This window comes from Fistularia commersonii, chromosome 31, assembly GCF_037954325.1.
Source record: "Fistularia commersonii isolate RoL2024-O1a breed Wild chromosome 31, RoL_Fcom_v1.0, whole genome shotgun sequence".
NCBI classification, from domain to species: Eukaryota; Metazoa; Chordata; class Actinopteri; order Syngnathiformes; family Fistulariidae; genus Fistularia; species Fistularia commersonii.
Genome location: NC_141314.1, coordinates 11880788 through 11901139, shown reverse-complemented (window position 1 = coordinate 11901139; position 20352 = coordinate 11880788). Strand labels below are relative to the sequence as shown.

General features: G+C 58.4%; 2 protein-coding genes across 6 annotated transcripts; both read right to left on the bottom strand.

Annotated features, from left to right (window-relative positions):
* Positions 1–258: 258 nt before the first annotated feature.
* Positions 259–12071, bottom strand: LOC147215908 (ribosomal protein S6 kinase alpha-6). 2 transcript variants are annotated; one of them, XM_086178810.1, is made up of 22 exons: positions 11747–12071; positions 9846–9905; positions 9622–9738; positions 9456–9537; positions 9256–9336; positions 8818–8897; positions 8230–8336; positions 7901–7938; positions 7435–7577; positions 7282–7352; positions 6626–6714; positions 6481–6545; positions 5961–6063; positions 5764–5888; positions 4284–4406; positions 3539–3628; positions 3206–3364; positions 2972–3133; positions 2622–2698; positions 2285–2402; positions 1816–1956; positions 259–1419 (listed from the first exon to the last, which is right to left on the bottom strand). In XM_086178810.1, exons 1-22 carry the CDS (start codon positions 11771–11773, stop codon positions 1294–1296), a joined length of 2184 nt encoding a protein of 727 aa, XP_086034936.1. In that variant the 5' UTR covers positions 11774–12071; the 3' UTR covers positions 259–1293. The 2 variants fall into 2 exon arrangements, with proteins under 2 accessions (XP_086034936.1, XP_086034937.1); XM_086178811.1 differs by having other exon boundaries at positions 6481–6539.
* Positions 12072–12323: 252 nt separating this feature from the next.
* hdx (highly divergent homeobox) lies at positions 12324–19256 on the bottom strand. Of its 4 annotated transcripts, none has more exons than XM_086178727.1 (11): positions 19161–19256; positions 17864–18022; positions 17178–17324; positions 15856–17010; positions 15716–15772; positions 15457–15603; positions 13831–14071; positions 13559–13635; positions 13223–13324; positions 13007–13129; positions 12324–12881 (listed from the first exon to the last, which is right to left on the bottom strand). In XM_086178727.1, exons 2-11 carry the CDS (start codon positions 17927–17929, stop codon positions 12624–12626), a joined length of 2373 nt encoding a protein of 790 aa, XP_086034853.1. In that variant the 5' UTR covers positions 17930–18022; positions 19161–19256; the 3' UTR covers positions 12324–12623. The 4 variants fall into 4 exon arrangements, with proteins under 4 accessions (XP_086034853.1, XP_086034855.1, XP_086034856.1 ...); XM_086178729.1 differs by having other exon boundaries at positions 13223–13321; XM_086178730.1 differs by having other exon boundaries at positions 13831–14029.
* Positions 19257–20352: the final 1096 nt, after the last annotated feature.

Sequence of the window (20352 nt, the reverse complement as noted above, 5' to 3'; positions counted from 1 at the left end):
TAGACAAGGAGCAGAGGTGAAGATGCACAGGCTCTCTTGGAGACGATTAGGAACGAGTCCGTCGAGGGGACGGCGCGTGTCAGATGTTCTGGATGCGGTTAGAAGGACGCTGAGGTCGGAGCTGCCGGGCAGGAGGTCTGGAGGAAGACCTGGAGGAAGAGGAGCTTCACGGACGGAGGAGAGAGGAGATGGAGATGATCGATCGACGGAGGCCTCTGAAGGGAGCGTCAGAAGAAGACGACAGGAGGAAGCCGATGCATGTCAATAATGATCTTTAATGTCAATATATACAGAGGCTGAAAGAAAAATAGAATCTTAAAAATCAAATGAAATAAATACAGTATCATACAGACTGAGTCTTTGAGGAGATCTCCTGGGAAATCATTATTTCTTCTGGTTTGACGGGGTGCGTCCCATTTCCCCCAGACGAGCCCTGCGGCCCCACCCGCTCCTCCGCCTTGGTATCTTCATGGTGTGTGCGCACGTGGAAACACACACGCACGTGTGTGTGTGTGTGTGTGTATATCTAGAAGCTGTGTGTTTCCTGTTGGGATCGGACGCCCTCGGAGCTGGTCTTCCCCCTGGAGGAGGGCGGCCCCACAGGGGGTCCCTCCTCCAGGGGGTCTCGCGGGTCGACTCCGAGCCCAAAGGACACCTGGAGCGCCGTCTTGACCCGCTTCGGTCGAGCCGGACCGCCGCCAGAACGGCCAGAGGAGCCAGAACATCCAGGACGACCGGAACGTCCAGAACGGCCAGAGCTTCTACGCTGCGGTAGCCTCCTGGTTTCACATTCATCTCCGGTCAGTCGCTTCCGGTGCGCCGCTAGCATCACCAAGGGACGGGCGTCGGAGGGAGAGCTTCAACACGGGTCCGCTCCGTGCACGCACACGTGCGCGCCAACGCCGCTTCCAGCCGGTCCGTCGGACGACGTCCCCGAGAGAAGAGGAAGCCGGTCGCTCTCCGACCGAGACGGACGCCAAATAAACCGTGAAGGCGACGAAGCGGAGGGGGGGGGTGGAGAGCGGCGGGGGGGGGCACAGTTTACCGAAGCAGCTTTGTATCAGCCAATCACAGTGAAGGAGAACGTCAGCTGGTGCGTTCCTTCCCGAGGAAGGGAGGATGAAGGCGATGAGTGCATATAAATACAAGTCTGTCTGCAGGCCGGGGGGGGGGGCTGCAAAATAAATACTTTAAAAAGGGAACCGGGGGGGATGAGGTCAAAACTGAAGGGCGAGCACTGTGTGTGTGTGTGTGTGTGTGTGTGTGTGTGTGTGTGTGTGTGTGTGTGTGTGTCTACATGTCTGTGGAGGTGAGCTTCTTCATGCTGCGCCGCTGGGCCAGGCTGGAAGCTGCCACGGGCTCCAGCACCGGCTGGCTGGTCTTCTGGCTGAGGGCCGAGTAGGTGGCAGCCATGGCGCCCTGGAACACAGGTGGAGGCACCTTTAGCTTGAAGGACACGTCTGCTCCACCTCCACCTCCTCCAACACCACGCTCATTTCTACTGGAGACCACCGCGGTTCTCAGGTGGACCACCGCCGGTCGCTGGCGGCTCCAGCTCAATACTTTCCAAGGTGATCCCACCGAGGTCTCCCACGCGGTCGAGACCCGGGTCTCCTGGGTTCTGCAGGTCAGGCCTCCATCAGCTCATCCAAAGACCTGAGCAGGAGTCTCTGCTACCTTCATCACATATTACCATCTCTTTGGCTGATTATGATTGGAGATTGCAGTAGCTTCAGCCTCTGTGGAAGAAGACAGCGCACACACACACACACACACACACACACACACACACACACAACTAGTGTGTGTAGTCACCTTGACAAGATGAGGTGCATCGTGGCGAGTCAGCTGGAAGTGTGGTAGAGTATCTCTGCAGGTGATCCAGGAATGTTTGAGAACCTGCTCCGCTGTGTATCGCTGGTGAGGGTCCACATGGAGCATGTGGGACAGCAGGTCCTGGAACACACACACACACACACACACACACACACACACACACACACACACACACACACACACACACACACACACACACACACACACACACACACACACACACACACACACACACACAGACACACACACACACACACACACACACACACACACAGACACACACACACACACAGACACACACACACACACACACACACACACACACACACACACACACACACACACACACACACACACACACACACACACACAGAGTTGAAGCCATGCTCCCATAGAGATGTGCGGCGTGATGTGGAGGTCAGGTGATGGGGTTCAGCCCAGGCCTCACCTTGGATGTGTCTGAGACCGTATCCCAGTTGCCACCTGTCAGGGAGAACTTCCCAGAGCCTATCCGGAGGAGGATCTCCTCCGGCGTGTCGTTGGGTCCGTTTGCGAACGGCGTGTACCTGGAAGGGAGGCGGAGGAGTGAGAAGACACGGGCGTGGTCTTCACACGTCCAGAAAGACACCGAGGGGAGTAACGGTCCGGTGGCTTTGAGGAGGTCGGAGGACTGGAGATGGAGAGCAACTTCTCCTGGAGAAACCTTCTGAGGTGACTCTCCAAAGGTTCCTGACCTCCAGTCCCGTTCGGGTCGCGGTCAGATGATCGAGAAGGACCTCACTCACCCTGCGAGCATGGTGTAGAGCAGGACTCCCAGACTCCAGATATCACAGGCTGCATCGTAGCCCTGCCGCATCAGTACCTGCAACCAAGACGCAGGAGAGGAGGTCAACCACGGTCCTGCTCCAAATCCATCCAGAAGATGCTCTGGGGCTTCTCAGGTCATCAATCTGACTGACATCCATTCATGGCGCCGTAGTGAGAGGAGGTCCACCTGGAGGTGAGGACTTGTGTCTGCACTGGTGTCCCAACCGTGTGTGTGTGTGTGTGTGTGTGTGTGTGTGTGTGTGTGTGAGCGCCCTGGAAGCCAGAGGTGCTCCCGGTGGAGACCTTCCTGCTCCACAGCTTCCCTCACCTCTGGAGCCACGAAGTTGGCGGTGTAGCAGGGCGTGAGCAGCAGGCCGTTGCCCCCCCGCAGCTGCTTGGCGAAGCCGAAGTCACAGATCCTGATGGAGTCGGGGTTCCCGGAGTCGTCCATGTACAGGATGTTGCTGGGCTTCAGGTCCCGGTGGACCACCTGTGGAGAACATGGCAGCGCGTCAGGGACCTCCTGGATGAGCGTGGGCCCGCGGCGGGAACGTCGGCTCACCCCCTGGCAGTGGAGGTAGTCCACCGTCTTGGTGATGGTGAAGAGCACGGCGCTGGCCTCGCGCTCCGAGAAGAACTTCTGACGGAGGATCTTATCCAGAAGCTCTCCGCCCTTCATCAGCTCCGTCACCAGGTACACATACCTGCCCTCATCATACACCTGACACACACACACACACACACACACACACACACACACACACACACACACACACACACACACACACACACACACACACACACACACACACACACACACACACACACACACACACAGTGAGAATGCTGGGACGCGCCGTCCGTCCTGAAGCCCTCCCGGGGTCGGCGTACTGACGTCCTTCAGGGTGATGATGTTGGGGTGCTGTCCGTATCTCATCAGGATCTCGATCTCCTCCGACGGGTCCCTCTTGCTCTTGTCGATGATCTGGAACAGACGTGCAGAACGGGCTGATGAGAGGCTCTGATGGTGGAGCGACGCGGTCGCAGGAGCTCGTCGGGAACATCCGGCCGCCGGTGACGACGACCCGCAGGAGGAACATCTTGAACGCCGTGAGAAAGTGGCTCCCCGCCTGGACCGGAGATATCTGAGGGGACGTGTCCTCTGCGCTGGGACATCTGGAGCTTCAGAGTGGAGCTCCGCTGCCCTCTGCTGGCACCATGGCCACACATTCCCCGCTCAAAGCCTCTGAGCCACGTTCCCGAGGGCTTCACAGAACCAACTCCTGCCCGGACGCAGCCCTGGACCTTCACCGGGCTGAGGAGGACCACCACCATCAGTCCTGAAGACCCTCCATGGGCCAACGGAGCCCTCGGCCCCGGCGGGCCGGGAACATGGCGCTCTCCTCCCGGGGCGAGGGTGGCCCAGGAGCGTCCCTGAACGCAGCAGCCCCTGTAGATGTGAGTGTGTGACGCCCGGTTCCTTCACTACAGGCGGAGAAGATGTTCCACGGGCGGGTCCAGGTCTGACCCCCCTACACAAGCCCTCTGAGATGTGAGCGACTGGCCGAGCTTTGGACTCAGCGAGACCGACGGCGGCGCGTTCGATGGACGGCGTGCGCGGGGACCAGGAGTCTGCTCACCTTCACGGCGTAGTCCACGGCGGAGACCCGATGGACGCAGCGTTTGCAGATGGAGTAGGAGCCCACGCCGATGTCCTCCTGAAGCTCGTACAGATCGGAGAACTTGGCCGAGCCGCCGTGCATCTGGAAACGACCAGAGGAGCCGTTCAGTCCTTCGCTCAGCAGCTCCAGTTTGCTGACCACACTGAGAAGGTGAGACCTCCAAACCTGGACCGTGTGTGTGTGTGTGCGTGTGCTTGTGTGTGCGTGTGACTCGGAAGTCCGTGCACCCGGTTTGCTCTGAATGGTCAGCGGTCTCAATCGGATCTCCTTGGATGGAGAGAGAGGCCACGGCCAGTCCAGGCCTGGAGCAAAGCTCTTCTTGATCAGGTGGGACGGACCAGAGCCGATGAGGAACCAGGAGACCTGAACCGTGGAACCAGCTCGCGGGGACTCTTTCTGCCAGGAGAACATCTCGGAGGAGAAGGCTGGTCAGAAGGACAGAGGCCGTGTCACGCTCCGTCTCACTCTGGAGACAAACACAGCAGAAGGTCCTTATTCTAGCCCTGTTTCTTCCAGAGAAGATCAGATGTTCCAGGTGACTCTGCGTGGAGAGGGGTCGTCTCCTCACCCGTGGAACTTTACCGACCGGATCGAACATCAGCGCGGCGACTGAGGGCCGCTGAGGGTTAGGAGGCCCGGCAGGTCAGAACCTGCCTTGTGGCCTTTTCTTCAGCAGCTAACGGAGCCACGCCAGCCTTTTCCACGGCCGAAGCTCTTCTGATACGAGGTGTCCTCAAATCGCTCGGAGCAAGGAGACGTCCAGGTGAAAACACCTTCAGCTCCTGGAGACAAGGATTCAAAGGGTCTCCAGTCCAAAGGGGACTCGAGAACATTTCTGTGCAGAAGGTATTCTCCAGGGTCTGCAGACCTCCGCCTCTGATCTATTCTACGATCATAAGGAAGAAGAAGACAGATCGTCAGTTGTTCTCCAGAACATTCACCACCATCCACGCTCTCTACGCTGCATGAAGTTCTCTGAGGGCAACGAACATGTCCAAGTACACCGCTGGTGCTACTGAGGTGAAGAAGATAGCTGGAAGTGTCTGAGACAGCTGCAGGTCTGATGATCACGCTGGGTGGAGAACAAAAGGACTGTCAGGTGAAGATGATGTTTCACCAACATAAGGGAAGTTCAAGGTTCTTCGAAGCCCCAAGGCGTCTTCAATCTTTGGTGCAGGTTCTTCCTCTGCTGCCGTCAGAGCTTATGGAGGCAACTGCACTTTCTAACTATCTGAGATGTTCCTTCCCTCATTCTAAAGGTTCTTCAGCTCTTCGAGGAGAGCAAGCTCAGCCCGGCTGGCGCCATAAGCTCTGGTGAGAGCGGGAGCTGCAGGAGCTCCACGGCCGTGGCCTCTGTGGACGTGATGTTGTGAGCGATGTGTGCGGAGAAGGAGGTGGAGGAGAAGTTGGAGGAGAAGGTGGAGGAGCAGCTGAGCACCTGGACGATGGGCAGGATGCTGAGCAGAGGGGAACTCTTGTTCTCGTCCATCGGCGTCGGAGCCACGAAGCTGAAGCCTTTGAAGAGCTGGTGGGCGTTGGCGCTGGGGGGGATGCCTGGGGAGTCTGAGGACAGGGGGGTTACAGTGTGTGTGTGTGTGTGTGTGTGTGTGTGTGTGTGTGTGAGAGATGGTCTACCTTTTGGTGTCTTGGCCGTGAACTCTGGGTCAAAGCAGAAGGTGTCGTCTGGTTTCCCCGCCGCTGGCTTGAAGGGTGGCTGCAGCTCCCTCCTGTAGAGCTTCTAGCGAACACACACACACACACATACACAGACACACACACACACAGTGTGTGTGAAGTAGGCTGCCAAGCCAAGACCCACATCCCCCCAGCATCCTCCTGCTGGCTCTTTGACACTCACACAGGGCTGTTAGCGTGCACACAGCCAGGCCTGGCCCTCCGACACACACACACACACACAGACACACACACACACACACACACACACACACACACACACACACACACACACACACACACACACACACACACAGGCCAAACTGATGGCCAGATCTCACCACGCCAACTGTTCTGAGGTGTGAAGCCTCCACAGAAGCTGAGGACTTTTGAGTGTGTGTGTGTGTGTGTGTGTGTGTGTGTGTGTGTGTGTGTGTGTGTGTGTGTGTGTGTGTGTGTGTGTGTGTGTGTGTTCACTCACGTTCCAGTCGATGGTGGAGAAGAAGGCGTGGCGTTTGATCTCCTCCACTCCATCAGAACCTGCTCCTTAAAACACACAGTGCTTCTGTCTCAGTGAGTCCGGCCGCCTCCAGGCTCCGCCTCCTGCGGCTGGCAGGGACGCTTACCGAGCCTGTTGGCCGGGTTGCGTTTGAAGAGCATCCTCAGCAGGCTCTGGGCCTCCAGGCTCAGGAACTGAGGCATCCCTAGCTTGGCTCTGGGGGCAGAAGAAGACGAGAAGGACGGTGATCCTCGGCGGGCTTTGGAACGCCGGCGAGTCACTGCTGCTCCCGGCGGCTGCTCGGTTCTCCTCTCTACAACCTCCGTCTGCGGCCCAACCTCTCGCAGCCTGTGGGACGTCTGCAGGAGGCAGAAGGTGGACCGTCCACTCTGCATCGGCGGAGGAGCTCCACAGACCCCTCCTGTCACACCGAGGCTGTGGTGCCGGCGTTCCACGGTCTGCCGGAGTGGATTTCTCTCCGATCATACAGAGTAGAAGGTCCACCCGTCTCTCGGTCTACCCTGGCCATCACCAGCACCTTTGGGAAGATCCAGGTGTGCACTAACTCTGGTGGATCCGGCTCTCCTGAGTGGAGTGAAACCTTCTCGTCCGAGGCTCAGAGGGCCGGCCTCCAACACCGGGGAGAAGAACAAGCGTCCATTGCTGAGGCCTGCAGACGCGAGCAGGACTTCCAAGGACGTCCCAGCCTGAGCTCAGACCAGACAGGTAGCCAGCATGTGTGTGTGTGTGTGTGTGTGTGTGTGTGCGCGCGTTCAGACTCACTTGAGGATCATGTTCATGGTCTCATTGCGGTCTTTCCCTTGGAATGGTAGCGTCCCTGTTAGCATCTCAAACTGCAAACACAGAGAAGACCTCGAGGGTGAGGGACAGCTGAAGATGTGCACTATTTGTGTGTGTGTGTGTGTGTGAGCGTACCATCAGAACTCCCAGAGACCACCAGTCTGCACTCTGTGTGTGTCCTCGCCTGTTGACCACCTCAGGGGCCATATACTCCACCGTACCACAGAAGGAATAAGCCTTCTTATCAGCATCTACTGACTCTTTGCTCAGGCCAAAGTCTGCAGACAGCAGGTCACAGCACCATGTTAAACACACACACACACACACACACACACACACACACACACACACACACACACACACACACACACACACACACACACACACACACACACACACACACACACACACACACACACACACACACACACACACACACACACACACACACACACACACACACACACACACACACACACACACACACACACACACACACACACACACACACACACACACACACACACACACACACACACACACACACACTCTGCCTGCTTGTTTCTCCCGGCAGGCCGTGTGAAGGAGGGAAAACACCGACCTGTGAGCTTTATGTGTCCGGCCTCATCCAGTAAGATGCTGAAAGAGAAGAGCAGGCCGTGATGAAGACCACATCCGCCCCAGCAGCAACAACACCAGGTGCGTTAAAAGGTGTGTCTTGTAGTGTCTCTGGGCGTGAGTGTGTGTGTGTGTGTGTGTGTGTGTGTGTGTGTGTGTGTGCGTGTGTGTGTGTGGTGCTTGCACGGAGGGGGTGACAGTGGTCTGAGGAGCTCTGCTCACGCAGGTCTGCTCATTACAAATGTGGATGGAGGTGTGTGTGGTGTGTGTGTGTGCACGTTCAAAGGCGGAGGTGCGTTCTAAGGCTCATACTTCTCTGGCTTGAGATCTCTGTAAACTATGCCCAAGTTGTGCAGATGGTCAAGGGCCAGGGCCAGCTCTGCAAGGTAGAATTTCACATCTTCCTCTGTAAACATAACCTGATAAGAACTGGACACATTTACTCTCTGAACCCAGAGGAGGAGACACATTCAGCAGAAGCAAGACACAAATCCCCACATCTTCAACACCAGGCCCGAGTCAAGAACACGGTCCGAGTGCGCGTCGCACGAGGAACGTTGGTAAAACCGGCGCTAACAAGGCCAGATCTGTCCGGAGAACGATCTCACGTCCCTCGGGTTCCCCGAGCAGAGGCCTGCAAGACCAGCAATTAATAATCTAAAAGCAGGAGGCGCTCACAGGGAGGACGCGCATCGGCGAGTCCATAAATTACAAACAAGGTGCCGGAAACACAATGTGTCTGTGTGTGTGTGTGTGTGTGTGTGTGTGTGTGTGTGCGGCTAAAAATAAACAATGCTGCATATTCAGTGTACACCTGTTGGTTTTTTTCCAGTGTCCTGAGCGAGCGAGCAGGACCTGCGTGGAGACGGAGGTGATATGATGATCTGGACGGGATCTTACCTCTTTGGATAAGCGAGTGAACACGTCCCCTCCCCTGAGAAAGTCCAGTATTAAATACAGTTTCCCTTCTGTCTGAAAGGCTGCAGAGGGAAGAGGACAGCATCACCGTCAGACACACACACACACACACACACACACACACACACACACACACACACACACACACACACACACACACACACACACACACACACACACACACACACACACACACACACACACACACACACACACACACACACACACACACACACACACACACACACACACGGAAGACAACAGTTGACACCTTCATCCACCTGAGAACTATTATCTAGTATGGCCTTAGCTCCACATCAACACACTCCCCCAGCATCCGGGAATAACCATGTAACGACATCACGTGCTCACTCTCACACGCGTGTTGCCGTGTTGTGAGCGTGCCCACACTTTCCTTACCGTAGTGCAATTTCACTATGAAGGGATGATTGACCTCCACTAAAATGTCTCTTTCCATTTTAGTGCGAACTCTATCCCTGACTGGAAGACAAGAGGAGAGCGAGTGGCGTGAGAGAAACCCAGCATGAGGCAGGTTCATTTGTTCATTAATCAATCAATCAATCAATCGATTCTTTCATTCGTTCATTCATTCACACTACCTTTCAGTGATGCCTTTTTTAGAACTTTCATTGCATATAACTGGCCAGCATCTGGACCCACGATCTTCCTGACAAGGAACACCTGCAGAAGGAGGCGGGGGTTACAATGGTCGGGTGGCGGCGGGAGCGAGGCGGGGCGGCGCTCGGACGGCGGGCGCGTCTTCACCTTGCCGAAGGAGCCCTGGCCGAGGACCTTGAGAAGCTCAAACTGAGATGGATCGGCTTTCTCACAGCCCTCCTTAACATGGTGAGTGATGGGGATCTCCTTGTATGCCCCGTCATCCTGCACACAGGAACGCACGGTGAGGGGACACACACACACACACACACACATGCACACACACACACACATGCACACACACACGCTTGGAAGCCTCGGCGGTGACTTACACAGTGTGTGTAGGGCTCTCCCTCCTCCATTGGCTCATCCACGATCTGATGTCCATTGACCTGCAGCCGTGACAATAAATGTCATCAAGAGCGGGAGACACGGGCGCCCGGCGTCCCGGCTCAGGGCCGAGCGGGCCCGGACCTCCCGACGCCCACGTGCACGGCGGATGAACGGGCAGATCCGGTCTAGGAGTCCGTAATAGGTGCACTTCCCAGAGTCCGGCGTGCGAGTTGTCAAACATCTGCTGCCCATCCAGCTGCCGGCTCCACAAAGCCCCTCGGTATTAGCGCTCTGTCTTAATCCGCCACCAGAAAAACAACATGTCTGACCGGCTCCGGGGATCCGCCGTCCACCGGCGGCGGCGGCGGGACACGGAGGCCCGGCTTCTTCCCGACCCTCTGCTGTGAGCGGCCGGTGCTCCTCAGAGGATTGGCCCTCCATCCCTCACGCACAGATTCCTGTTGCGCCAATTAACTTATTGCTGCGATGCGTTCAAGGTCGGCACCTTCTTGACCCAAGCAAAGCCTTCAGCCCGTCGTCCGTGAGTGTGAGTGTATGTGTGTGTATGTGTGTGTGTGTGTGAGTGTGTGTGTGTGATTCCGTCGAGCCTCTGAAGAGGGGATGAGTCATAGCCCGACACGAGCCCACTCCGTGGGTGGAGCCACCGACACACTCCTGAGCCTCCACGGGAGGAGGCCGCTTCTCCTCGCAGATATCCGGCCTTACATAAGAACAACACCAATCAGCAGGACCCGCAGGGCGGCGTGGGGATCGCAGCTCCGGCTCGGCCCAGGAGCCGCCGTCACGGCTCACGCCATGCCTCCCGGCCTCCGCCGTCCACGCATCTGCGGATGCTTGAACCGGCGCGTTGCCCCATGTCCCCACCGGCCTGACGCACCGGCAGGTCAGGAACACCACCTTCAGCCAGAGGGTTAGAGGAGGAGATGTGGTTTGCTCCTGAACCTCTGGATCTCACAGAGGCGAGCTACCAAGCAGAGGTCATGTCCGAGGGACCCTGAGAGCTCGGTCACATCAGGGGTCTGCAGAAGTCCTCCTCCTCCTCCTCGTCCTGCACCGGCATCCAGGTATCAGATCAGCACACGGTTAATAAGCTCTGGTGGACTGAGGTCTTCTGGAGGAGAAAACACACCTCAGGTCTCAGGTCGGATGGAGAGGAAGAAGCTGGTGACCCAGAGGAGAAGAAGCTCCCCAGAGCCCGAGGCGGCCCCTCAAACGATGACGGTCCCCCGCCAGGCCCCGTTCTGGACCAGACCCGGACTCGGACGCGATCTGGTCCTGCATTACGGGGTCTCCAAAGTCCACCGAGTCTCCATCGCGTTTCCTCCACGGAGCTCCCAAAGTCCCCCGTCACGCCGCGCCTCACCGCGCCGGGCGGACGGCGGCTCCGGGTGCCGGTCAGCGGCCCCGCCGGAGCCCCGCTGCCCGCCGGCCCCGAACCGAACCCCGGCGCGGACCTTTGGTCCGCCGACGGTTCGGGGAAATGAACCCGACTTACTCGTCCCTCCGTACGCCGCAGCCCGCCGGCTAGCAGCCTATGCTAATGCTAGGCGGCTAAGCTAAGCTAGCCGAGAGCGCGGCTCTTCCTGCGGGATGTAAATAACAACAGAGCCCACGCGGAGCCCGCGGGCCGGCCGGCCGGCCGCTCCTCCGGCCGGCCGCGGTGCTCCGGGGCCCCGGCGGGGAGCCGGCCGGGGCTCCGCCGCCCCGCCGCCGGAAGAGCCGCGGACCCCGGCGGACACATAAAAACAAACATCTCCCCAGCTGTTAGCCGCGGCTAGCGCCCTAGCTCCGCCGAGCCGCGGGTCGTGACGCCGGCAGCCTCGGACCGCCGGGACCGGCCGCACCGAGCCGAGCCCCGGCGGACTCGGGCGGCGCTCACCTCGCCGCTGACGCTGGTCACCTCCATCTTGTGCCGGCAGTCCGCTCGGGAGTCTACGGCATCGTCGTCCGCCCGAAGCCCCGCTCCACGTTGCACGGATCCCCCGCCGCGGGAGCCCGGCTCGGCCGCCTCGGGGGTCCGGCGGCAGCTGCGTGGCCGTGGGTCGCGGTCCGGACGGGAGCGGGAGGGGTGTGGGCGCGGCGCGGCGCGGAGCGCTCGGTACCGCAGGCTGGACCGCGCACTCAGTGACGGCTCCGCCGGCCGGCCATGGATGCGAATATGGCGGCTCCGCTGGTACCTGACCGCCAGTGAATGAGCGGTTATTGACGTCTTGATGACGCAACTCGGCTCAGGATTTCCCCCGTCCGGGCCACGGCGGCGCGTGCGCGTGCGCGTGCGCACAGCCCGCTGCGCGCCGCCGCGGACGGAGACGGTCGTCGCAGAGACGGCGGATGACGCAGGGTCCCCCGGAGGAGCGCACCGGAGGAGGCCCGAGACCCGGCCGGTAACACGCACACATCTCACGGGGCTCCCGCACGGTCTGCGCGGGGGCAAGAAGACGCGGGAAGCATTGGGCTTAAGTTAGAGGTCATTTATTTCCCGAGCCGGGCCGGGCCGGGCCGGGCCGGGCCGGGCAAGGCCAGTGATATGCAGTAAAAAAGGCATTGTGGAGCCAACAGTCACGGTGAAGCACGGAGACACAGGCACTGGGCGTGGATCACGAGTGGGTCGGACCACGCGGTCCCTCCAGTCCTGACCCGGATTCTCTGTGGACCCACCTCTCTCAGGGTGTGTGTGTGTGTGTGTGGTGTGTGTGTGTGTGTGCGTGGCTGGGTGTGTGTGGGTGAGTGTGTGTGAAGGAGCAAACGTGAGACAATCACTCTTGTTGCAGAAGCGCTCCTTGGGGCTGCTCCTCTGATGCAGAGGGCTCAGTAACTTCATTTTTGGGAGCGTCCTCTTCTACGCTGGCCAGGGGCAGTTCTGCTGCCAGTGTGAGGTCCACACCGCCGCCGGCGGGCACCAGGGCCTGGCTGGGGTAAGAAGATTTGTCTTCTGAAACGTCAGATGAAGATCCTCTTTCCATGGTCATGTCCCAGTCCTGGTCTGGAGGCTGAGGTAGGCTGGCAAGGAGTTCCTGGGCTCGCGTGCGCACACACACACACACACACACACACACAAACACACACACACACACACGTTAGTTTGTTACAGACGCAGGCATTGCAGGAGTTGGCGCAGCAGTGACGGGACCTTTCACACCTGCTGTTTCTCCAGATCATTGCTCCTCACGGCGCTCAGCAGGCTCCGGGTGAAGCTTGCGAGCTCCTGATATTTGTGTTTTTGGTTCTCTAGCTCGTTCTCTAAGAACTGCACCTCCTCGTGCTGCAAGGAATCAGAAAATACGTCCAGGTGGACCCCGCGCTTCTGGTAAATACTCGTGTTCATCAAGCCGGACTCCTTTCGTTCTTTCGTTACCTTGAACTCCAACAGGTTCTGCATCTGCTCGAGATCCGAAGCCACGATCGCACCGTCGTCGTCGTTGTCCTCGTCTTCGTCCTCGTCGAGGATCTCGATCTTCTGTGGTAAACAAAGCAGGATGATCATGCCTGTCCCTCCTCGCCCAGCTGAGAGACCGTGATGAAGATCACGTGGTCACGCAGCTTCAGACCTCCTGCGATGAGGAGCACCGTGACTCTACATGCTCACAAGATGGAGACTATTCTGACTGACTCCGCTCGGTGGTCCTTTGCCCCCCCCCCCCCCCCCCCGAGGGCCCCACCGGTCCGGAACGGCAGATGAATAACCAAGTACCACATTGTTGGCCAGCGGAGCGACGTGGGCCAGGTCTGGTCCATCTTCATCCCTGTGCTGGGAGTCGGCGGCGCCATCTGGAAGAGACGAGAGCGCTCGCCATGAGAGGCGGAGGAGGAGCTGCTCCTCTGACGTGTCGGCTCTGAACTGACCAGGAGAAGCTCGGAGAGGACTTCTCTCTCGTTCTACTGATGAACGTTCAGAGGTTCTCCGCAGACTTTGAAAGCGGGCAAACATGCGGGGTTTGCTTCGGAAGCCGGACGGAGCCTCACCTTCCGAGAGGCAGACGGACCCCTCGTCGTTCATGTCGTCTCCGAGGTCAGGAGTCCCGAGGCGCTCCTCGTCCGGGCTGAGCGCCACGGGAGATTCGTTCCCCGGGGAGGTGCTGGAGAATACGGCGGGTCCTCCTTTGGGTGGAGGGATTTCGATACCCATCAGACGGTACTTCCTCCGTCTGTTGCTGATCCATGTCTGCCGGCAAGGGAGAAGATAGGAGTGGTCAGCGTCACGGGTCTGCAGAGAGGCGAGGAAGGAGAACAAATCCCACAATATCATTAACTGGCGTCCGGTTGGGAGACACGGAGAAGACAGGAGAAAGCACAGATGAAGATGTGGAGGTTCCTCGTCGGGGGTGAGGAGAGTGGAGAGGATCGGGAAGGAGTCCATCAGAGGGACAGCACATGGTAGAGGCTCTGGAGATAAAGTCACACCGAGATGGTTCGGACGTGGACGGAGAAGATCTGGGTAGAAGGATACCGAGGTTGGAGCCCTCAGGCAGGAGGTCTGGAGGAAGACCACGGAGGAGGTTCGTGGCTGGAGAAGGAGAGGGTTGGATGGAGGCAGACGATTGGCTGCGGGTCGTGGGTAATAGCTTGAAGCCCCTGTTACTATCTTTGGCACTGAAGCTCTTTCAGACAGAGATGGGGGAGATCTGGAGGCAAACGTCGAGGCGACACGTCGCGTCCGGACGATTGTCGGTTTGACGTTTGTGGGCGGAGGACGCTTCGAACCGCAGGCCGACAGGACTGGCCTGTACAAGTCCCGGGCTCTGCGGGTGAGGAGGCCACTGTCGGAGGTGTCGGAGAGGCGGTATCTTTACCCGTGAGGCAGAAGACGAGCCCCTTCAGAGCCCCTTCAGAGCCCCAGGGAGGCCGCGCAGCGCTGGGCCTCGTCACCGGTGTCTCTGGGCTCCACCGGTGCTCTTCACGCTTGGCGCGCCCACGTTTTTAGACACAAAATGACAGACCATTCTTCCACCTCTTGCACTCGTCGTTCCAGACACAAGTTTCCACTTCTCCTCGGGGAGAGGACCCGTCGCGACATTGGGATCTTCTTTTTATTTCACCCATGAATGGCTGACAATGAAAGTGCTGCCGGCAGTCGCTTCTTAAACCCGTGTAAAATATAGCGAGGTGAAGAAGCAAACAATATCAGGGTCAGCTGATCCCAGGCCCGTCAGTGCTTGGAGATGCGGGGAGCCCCTCGGGCAGTTCCCCGTCAGGCGTCACGACCGGAATACGCGTCGAAGCACCCCGCTGACGCCGCGCACCCCGAGAAGCACCTTCGGCCTTCCGCATTCCTGCGGCGACGTGGACGAACGACCGCGGCGCCCGTCCGACCCGTCCGTCCAGTAGCACACTTGATTTGTGTTTCCTTTAAATTTGCGTTAAAAATAAAGCAAATCGATGAGCGGTCGGTCGTCTTGTATCCGTGAAGAGCCACGGACTCCCGCAGACGAGGGAAACCGGGCCCGGAACCTTCTCAACATTTCCTTTGTTCCGGTCACAATGATCCTGCAGAAATGTGATGCCCTGAGGGAAGTGATACTTTGGCTTTTTCTGGAACCCTCTCCGCCCTGGAGCCCGGCCAGGCGCCACTTCCTCCTCTGCGGCGGTTACCTTGACGATTTCAGTGTCTACGTTGAGTTGGTTTGCCGCAGCCGTGATCTTCTCCCTGCAGACCGAGCCCAGGCTGGTCATGCCTCTGTCCCAGTAGCGCTTCAGCTGGAAGAGGTCCACGTCACTGAACTGGGTGCGATCCTGCAGCTGGACACACAACGTACAGCGTGACGCTAGGGTTCCCCGGGCCACAGCGGAGCAGGGAGGAGATAACCGGACAGTGACCTATATGCGGGACGTCGGGGTGGTTGCGACTCACAGTTCTCTTCCTTGAATTGCTGATAACCCAGGGTGCGGCGGTCACACCGACTGACGTCTGCAGAGGAGAGATGACAGACGGAGGAGTAGTCATGCACGGACGGCGAGGAACCGCAGTCAGACTAGCGGCTTCCTTCTCACCTGTGAGCCGGACTCCCCTGAGAGTGAGGTCTGTGCTGTGTAGCTGCCCTGAAGAATTGTGCTGCTGTGAAGCGGTGGGGGTTTGGAACTCGCCGTAGGAAAGGTGTGGCTTCCTCTGGGCGCCGCCGGGTCGAGCGGCGACGTCTGCTCCCCGCGGATGTGATTCTGAGCGGCCATGTTTGCCAGCTCTTCCTCTCGTCGCCACTCGTCCTCTTCGTCTGCGGTCTCCATGGCGATGGAGAAATTGTGACTGGTGTCTTGCGCGTAGGACGGCGGCTTGTTAGTCTCGACGCCTCCGTGGTTGGACGCCGGCCCGGGACCGTCCTCCTCCCCTCTCTCTGATAAGGTGAAGACCCTCTGGATACAGGGTGTGTGTTCTGAGGTGGGACTAGAGCTCTGGCCCGGGAGGGACAGCGGAGTCTTCTGCTGGGCAGGCGGTTGGGGTTGGGGGTGAGAGTGAGGTCTGGGCTGAAGCTGGGAGGTGGAGGAGGACCAGGGGCGCGTCCTTATCGTACCGTACTGCCGGGTCCAGCTGTGAGGCACCACGCCCGCTCCTACGGCCAACGCGCCCTCCGCGAGGGGCGCGCCTCCTTTCCTGACCGCGGTGAAGACGAGAGGCCCCGAGGCCGGCGTGAGGGATGGCAGATTCTGGGAGAGGGACACCAACTTGGAGGTGAGGGGCGAGGAGCCGGCGCTGTTCCGGCTCTGCAGCGCCTGGTTGATCAGCGATGACGCCGGGAGCGCCGACACCTCGGCGTCTGACTGAGAGGACGGGGCGGCGGGCTTCTGCCGGGCGCGCGGGACGGAGTTCAGGGAGTAGATCCCGGTCAGTATGACATCATTATTGTTGCTGTTGTTGGTGCTTCCGCTGCTGAGGGGAGAGGACGGGGAAGGAGAGGAAGACGACGACGAGAACGAGGGGAAGGACGACGACGGCGGGAGAAGGTGCACGCGATTCTGGATGCTCCGCGCGGCGGCGATGTCAGGAGGGATCAGCGCTCCTGCTGCCAGGCCATGATTGGACAAAGCCCCGCCCACCAAGGAGTGACCGGACAGCAGGCCGCCGGCGAGTCCGTGACCGGATAAGGAATGGGACATGCCTCCGTTCTGGTCAGCCTTGGAGGCGAGTTTACGCCTTTTGTTGCCAACCCATGTCTGCAGAGAGGGAGAGACGGTCTCAGTCGCGTGACTTGAGCGAGATATTAGAAACATTTCAGGACAGCCCTTCCGAGAGAGTTGTCCTGAAATTCAATACGGGAGACGTGTGCAAGTTAGAACTGTAAGATGCCGACGGTGCGAGCGCTCTCGTAGTGCAGGCCTACCCGGACAACGCTGAAGTCCAGCTTGGCCTCCTGGGCACATTGCAGTATGAGCTGGAAGCAGGCCTTGCTCTGATTGGTCATCCCATTATCATAGTAACGCTCCAGAATCCTCTGCTGCTCGGCGGTGAACACCGACCGCAGGTTCATCTGTGAGACAGGACGGACACAACCACCGGTCTGACTTCAGAGCTGGACCCCGGCAACGCCGACAGATGGCGAAGGACTACTTTAGAAGGAGCGGCCGAGGGCATCCGCGTGTTCATGAGACTTCCTTCCTCATCAAACGATAGAAACCTCGCGTGACCGACGGGCCGCCTCACGGCAGACATTCTGTCTTATTCGACTAAAAAGCGCAGTCGGTCCCGAACGGACTGTCGACGTGACTACTCCCGAGGACCGCCGAGAGGAGACGGTGAGCCAGCGTGCACGACTCAGCCATCGTTCCTGAAACCTCGGAGTCTCGTCCTCGCTCATCTTACACATCAGGACCTTTTCAGTAAAAATGCAGAGGAAGAAATAAACAAATAAATACCTCCCCTCCCCCCAGGCCCCTGGAATTCAACACGACGTACAGCAGCGTTTTGTTTTCAAAAACCCACCAGTGTTTCGTTTTCTTCCAAGTGAAGAGAATTAGAGCCCCGTGCCAGGTTTCCCTCCTACTGGAATGAGATCAGTGAAATACTCACAGTCTGCAGGCCGCGCCGCTGAGACCACGCGTCCATGCTGCCGCTGGATGGAAACGGGGACGCCATGCAGATCACAGCAAAACCTCCATCGTCCTATGTGGTCACAATCGTCCCACTCATCCTGTCTCAGTGCGCCCGGCACCCCGCGGGTCGATGTGTCTGAGGAGACATCAGGATGGATAAAAGCATTACAACAAGTAAACTGAGCAACAATGTTCCTCATAAAACGATCCGTGCATCTCATTATGGACACCTTTTGATGAATTAGTACTTAAAGGCTAAATGGCTTTACTCTCAGTACTGCACGACTCCTGCGCGGCAGCTTTATGTGCAACGCTGCATGATGAGAGACAGCGGAAGATATAGCAAACTTTGACACCGTGAATGATACCGTGCGATATCTATCCATGAACTATGCGATAATAACGTTAGAAATGAAAGGCTCCCCGAATTTCATCGAGGAGCAGAACAAAAGGAAAAGGGACCCGTTTTTACAATCAGTTTGATGTGACATGAACCCGAGAAATTGTGGGACGAAATTGGGCGATGATAACCAAAAGGAAAGCTCTGTAATGTCGGATAAAAATGCATCGTTTCGACCAAGTGTGTCTGCCATCCAGGGCTGCAGAGCGTTTGACCCACGTTTCAGCGCATTGCTGTTCAATTGGCCGCTGAACTTTATGAGGAGGAAGAGGAGGCAGCAGCAGCAACAGCTCTGCTCCCAGGCTAGAGAAGGTCTGTCCATCTGGCCTGGATGCGCTGCAGATCGAGCGAGGAGTAAACAGAGGACACATCCGGGGCTTTGGGCCACCCAATGGGCGCGCGGCAGCTTTGTTTACGCAGGCCCACTGCGCATGAGCAGTCAACATGGACGTGCTACCGACGGCATTAGCGAGCTGGTCGTTGTCGCGTCAGTTCGCCAACGCCGGCGGTCCCAATAAAGAAAGAGAAAACGAAACAAAAGAAAGGCTGCGGGTAAACAAATACAGCCGCGCTAATTCGTCCTAGCCGGGCCGCAGTCAGTTAACAAGCCGGCGCGCGTCGCGTCCCCGCAGAGGTAGACGTTAGCCAGCAGGCCCGGGCGGCCATCACTCAGCTAGCGGTCGCTAGCTAGTCTTAGCCTAGCCTAGCCTAGCCTAGCCTAGCTTCCCAAATGGGTAGCCGCGGCTAAACTTTTCCTTTAAATCTGTGATTTCCCGAAGCCGGCGTGACCCTTCCCGGCCGGCCGAGCTGCGGACGCGCGGCGGGGGGACGGGCCCGGGGCGCTCCGAGACGAGCCGCGAAGACACTTTCTTACCATGTGTGATGTCAAAATCAGACGAAGGTCCTAATTCAGCAGATTTCTTCACCCGTCGCCGTTGCTAGACAATGAAATCAGACCGTCCGATCATCAATTCTAATCATGATTGTGACGTCACCGCAGACAGGAGCCAATGGCAGCTCAAGATCACGGCTGTGACATTGGGAGCCCCGCCCACCGCGGCTCTGCTCCGGAGCAGCGGGAGGAGGTCACGGAGCAGGAGGGCGCCGGGCTGGAGCTGCTTCTCCAGCAGAGCCGGGACGCCGAACCACGTCTGCCTCCTTCTGCCTCCTTCTGCCTCCTCCTTCCTCCTCCTGCCTCCTTCTATCTCCTTCTGCCTCCTCCTGCCTCCTTCTGCCTCCTTCTTCCTTCTCCTGCCTCCTTCTGCCTCCTTCTGCCTCCTCCTGCCTCCTTCTTCCTTCTCCTGCCTCCTCCTGCCTCCTTCTGCCTCCTTCTACCTCCTCCTGCCTCCCTCTGCCTCATCCTGCCTCATCCTGCCTCCTCCCTCCTCCTTCTGCCTCCTCCTGCCTCCGTCCCACACCTGGATGTATTTTCACACCGATGTCATGTTGGGCCGCCTTATCTTCTGCGCTCGACCTGTTTGAGATGAGATGAGATGAGAACAACTTTATTAATCCCGAAGGAAATTGTTGTGCCAGAGTTTCACGTAAAGAAAACAGAGAAGACGACAATGTGGCGTGGTTGAAATCCCCAGAGATGGCAATGAAGGCACTGGGGTGCTGAGTCTGGAGTCTTGCGACCGTTGAGCTGATGACGTCATTAGCCCGCGGTGCAACGGCAGACGGTGGGCTGTAAACCGTTAAGATGATGGCGTGGGAAAACTCTCAGTTGCAGACGACACCTGAAATACTAGACTTCTAAGTTCATCTTTGTTCTAAAGTGATAGGCTGGAACCATGAAGAGGCTGCTGGGTTGTGGAATCTGGGGAGCCTGGAGGGTCTTAGCGGCTGCAAACACAGGCCGAGAGTGTGTTTGTAGAATTAGTCGGCAGGAATCCAGAGCGTTCCCGAGGCGTGGCGAGCGAGCGTCGGCCCGGCCGGTCGCCGCCGTAGCTTTGGCTCGTGACCTCAGGTTGCCTGAGACGGCTCCCGACCGTGGTGGTGCTTCTGCACGAAGGTCCGTCCGACGCCACGCGTGCAGAGGCGGTCTCGCGTGAACGCGGGCCTCG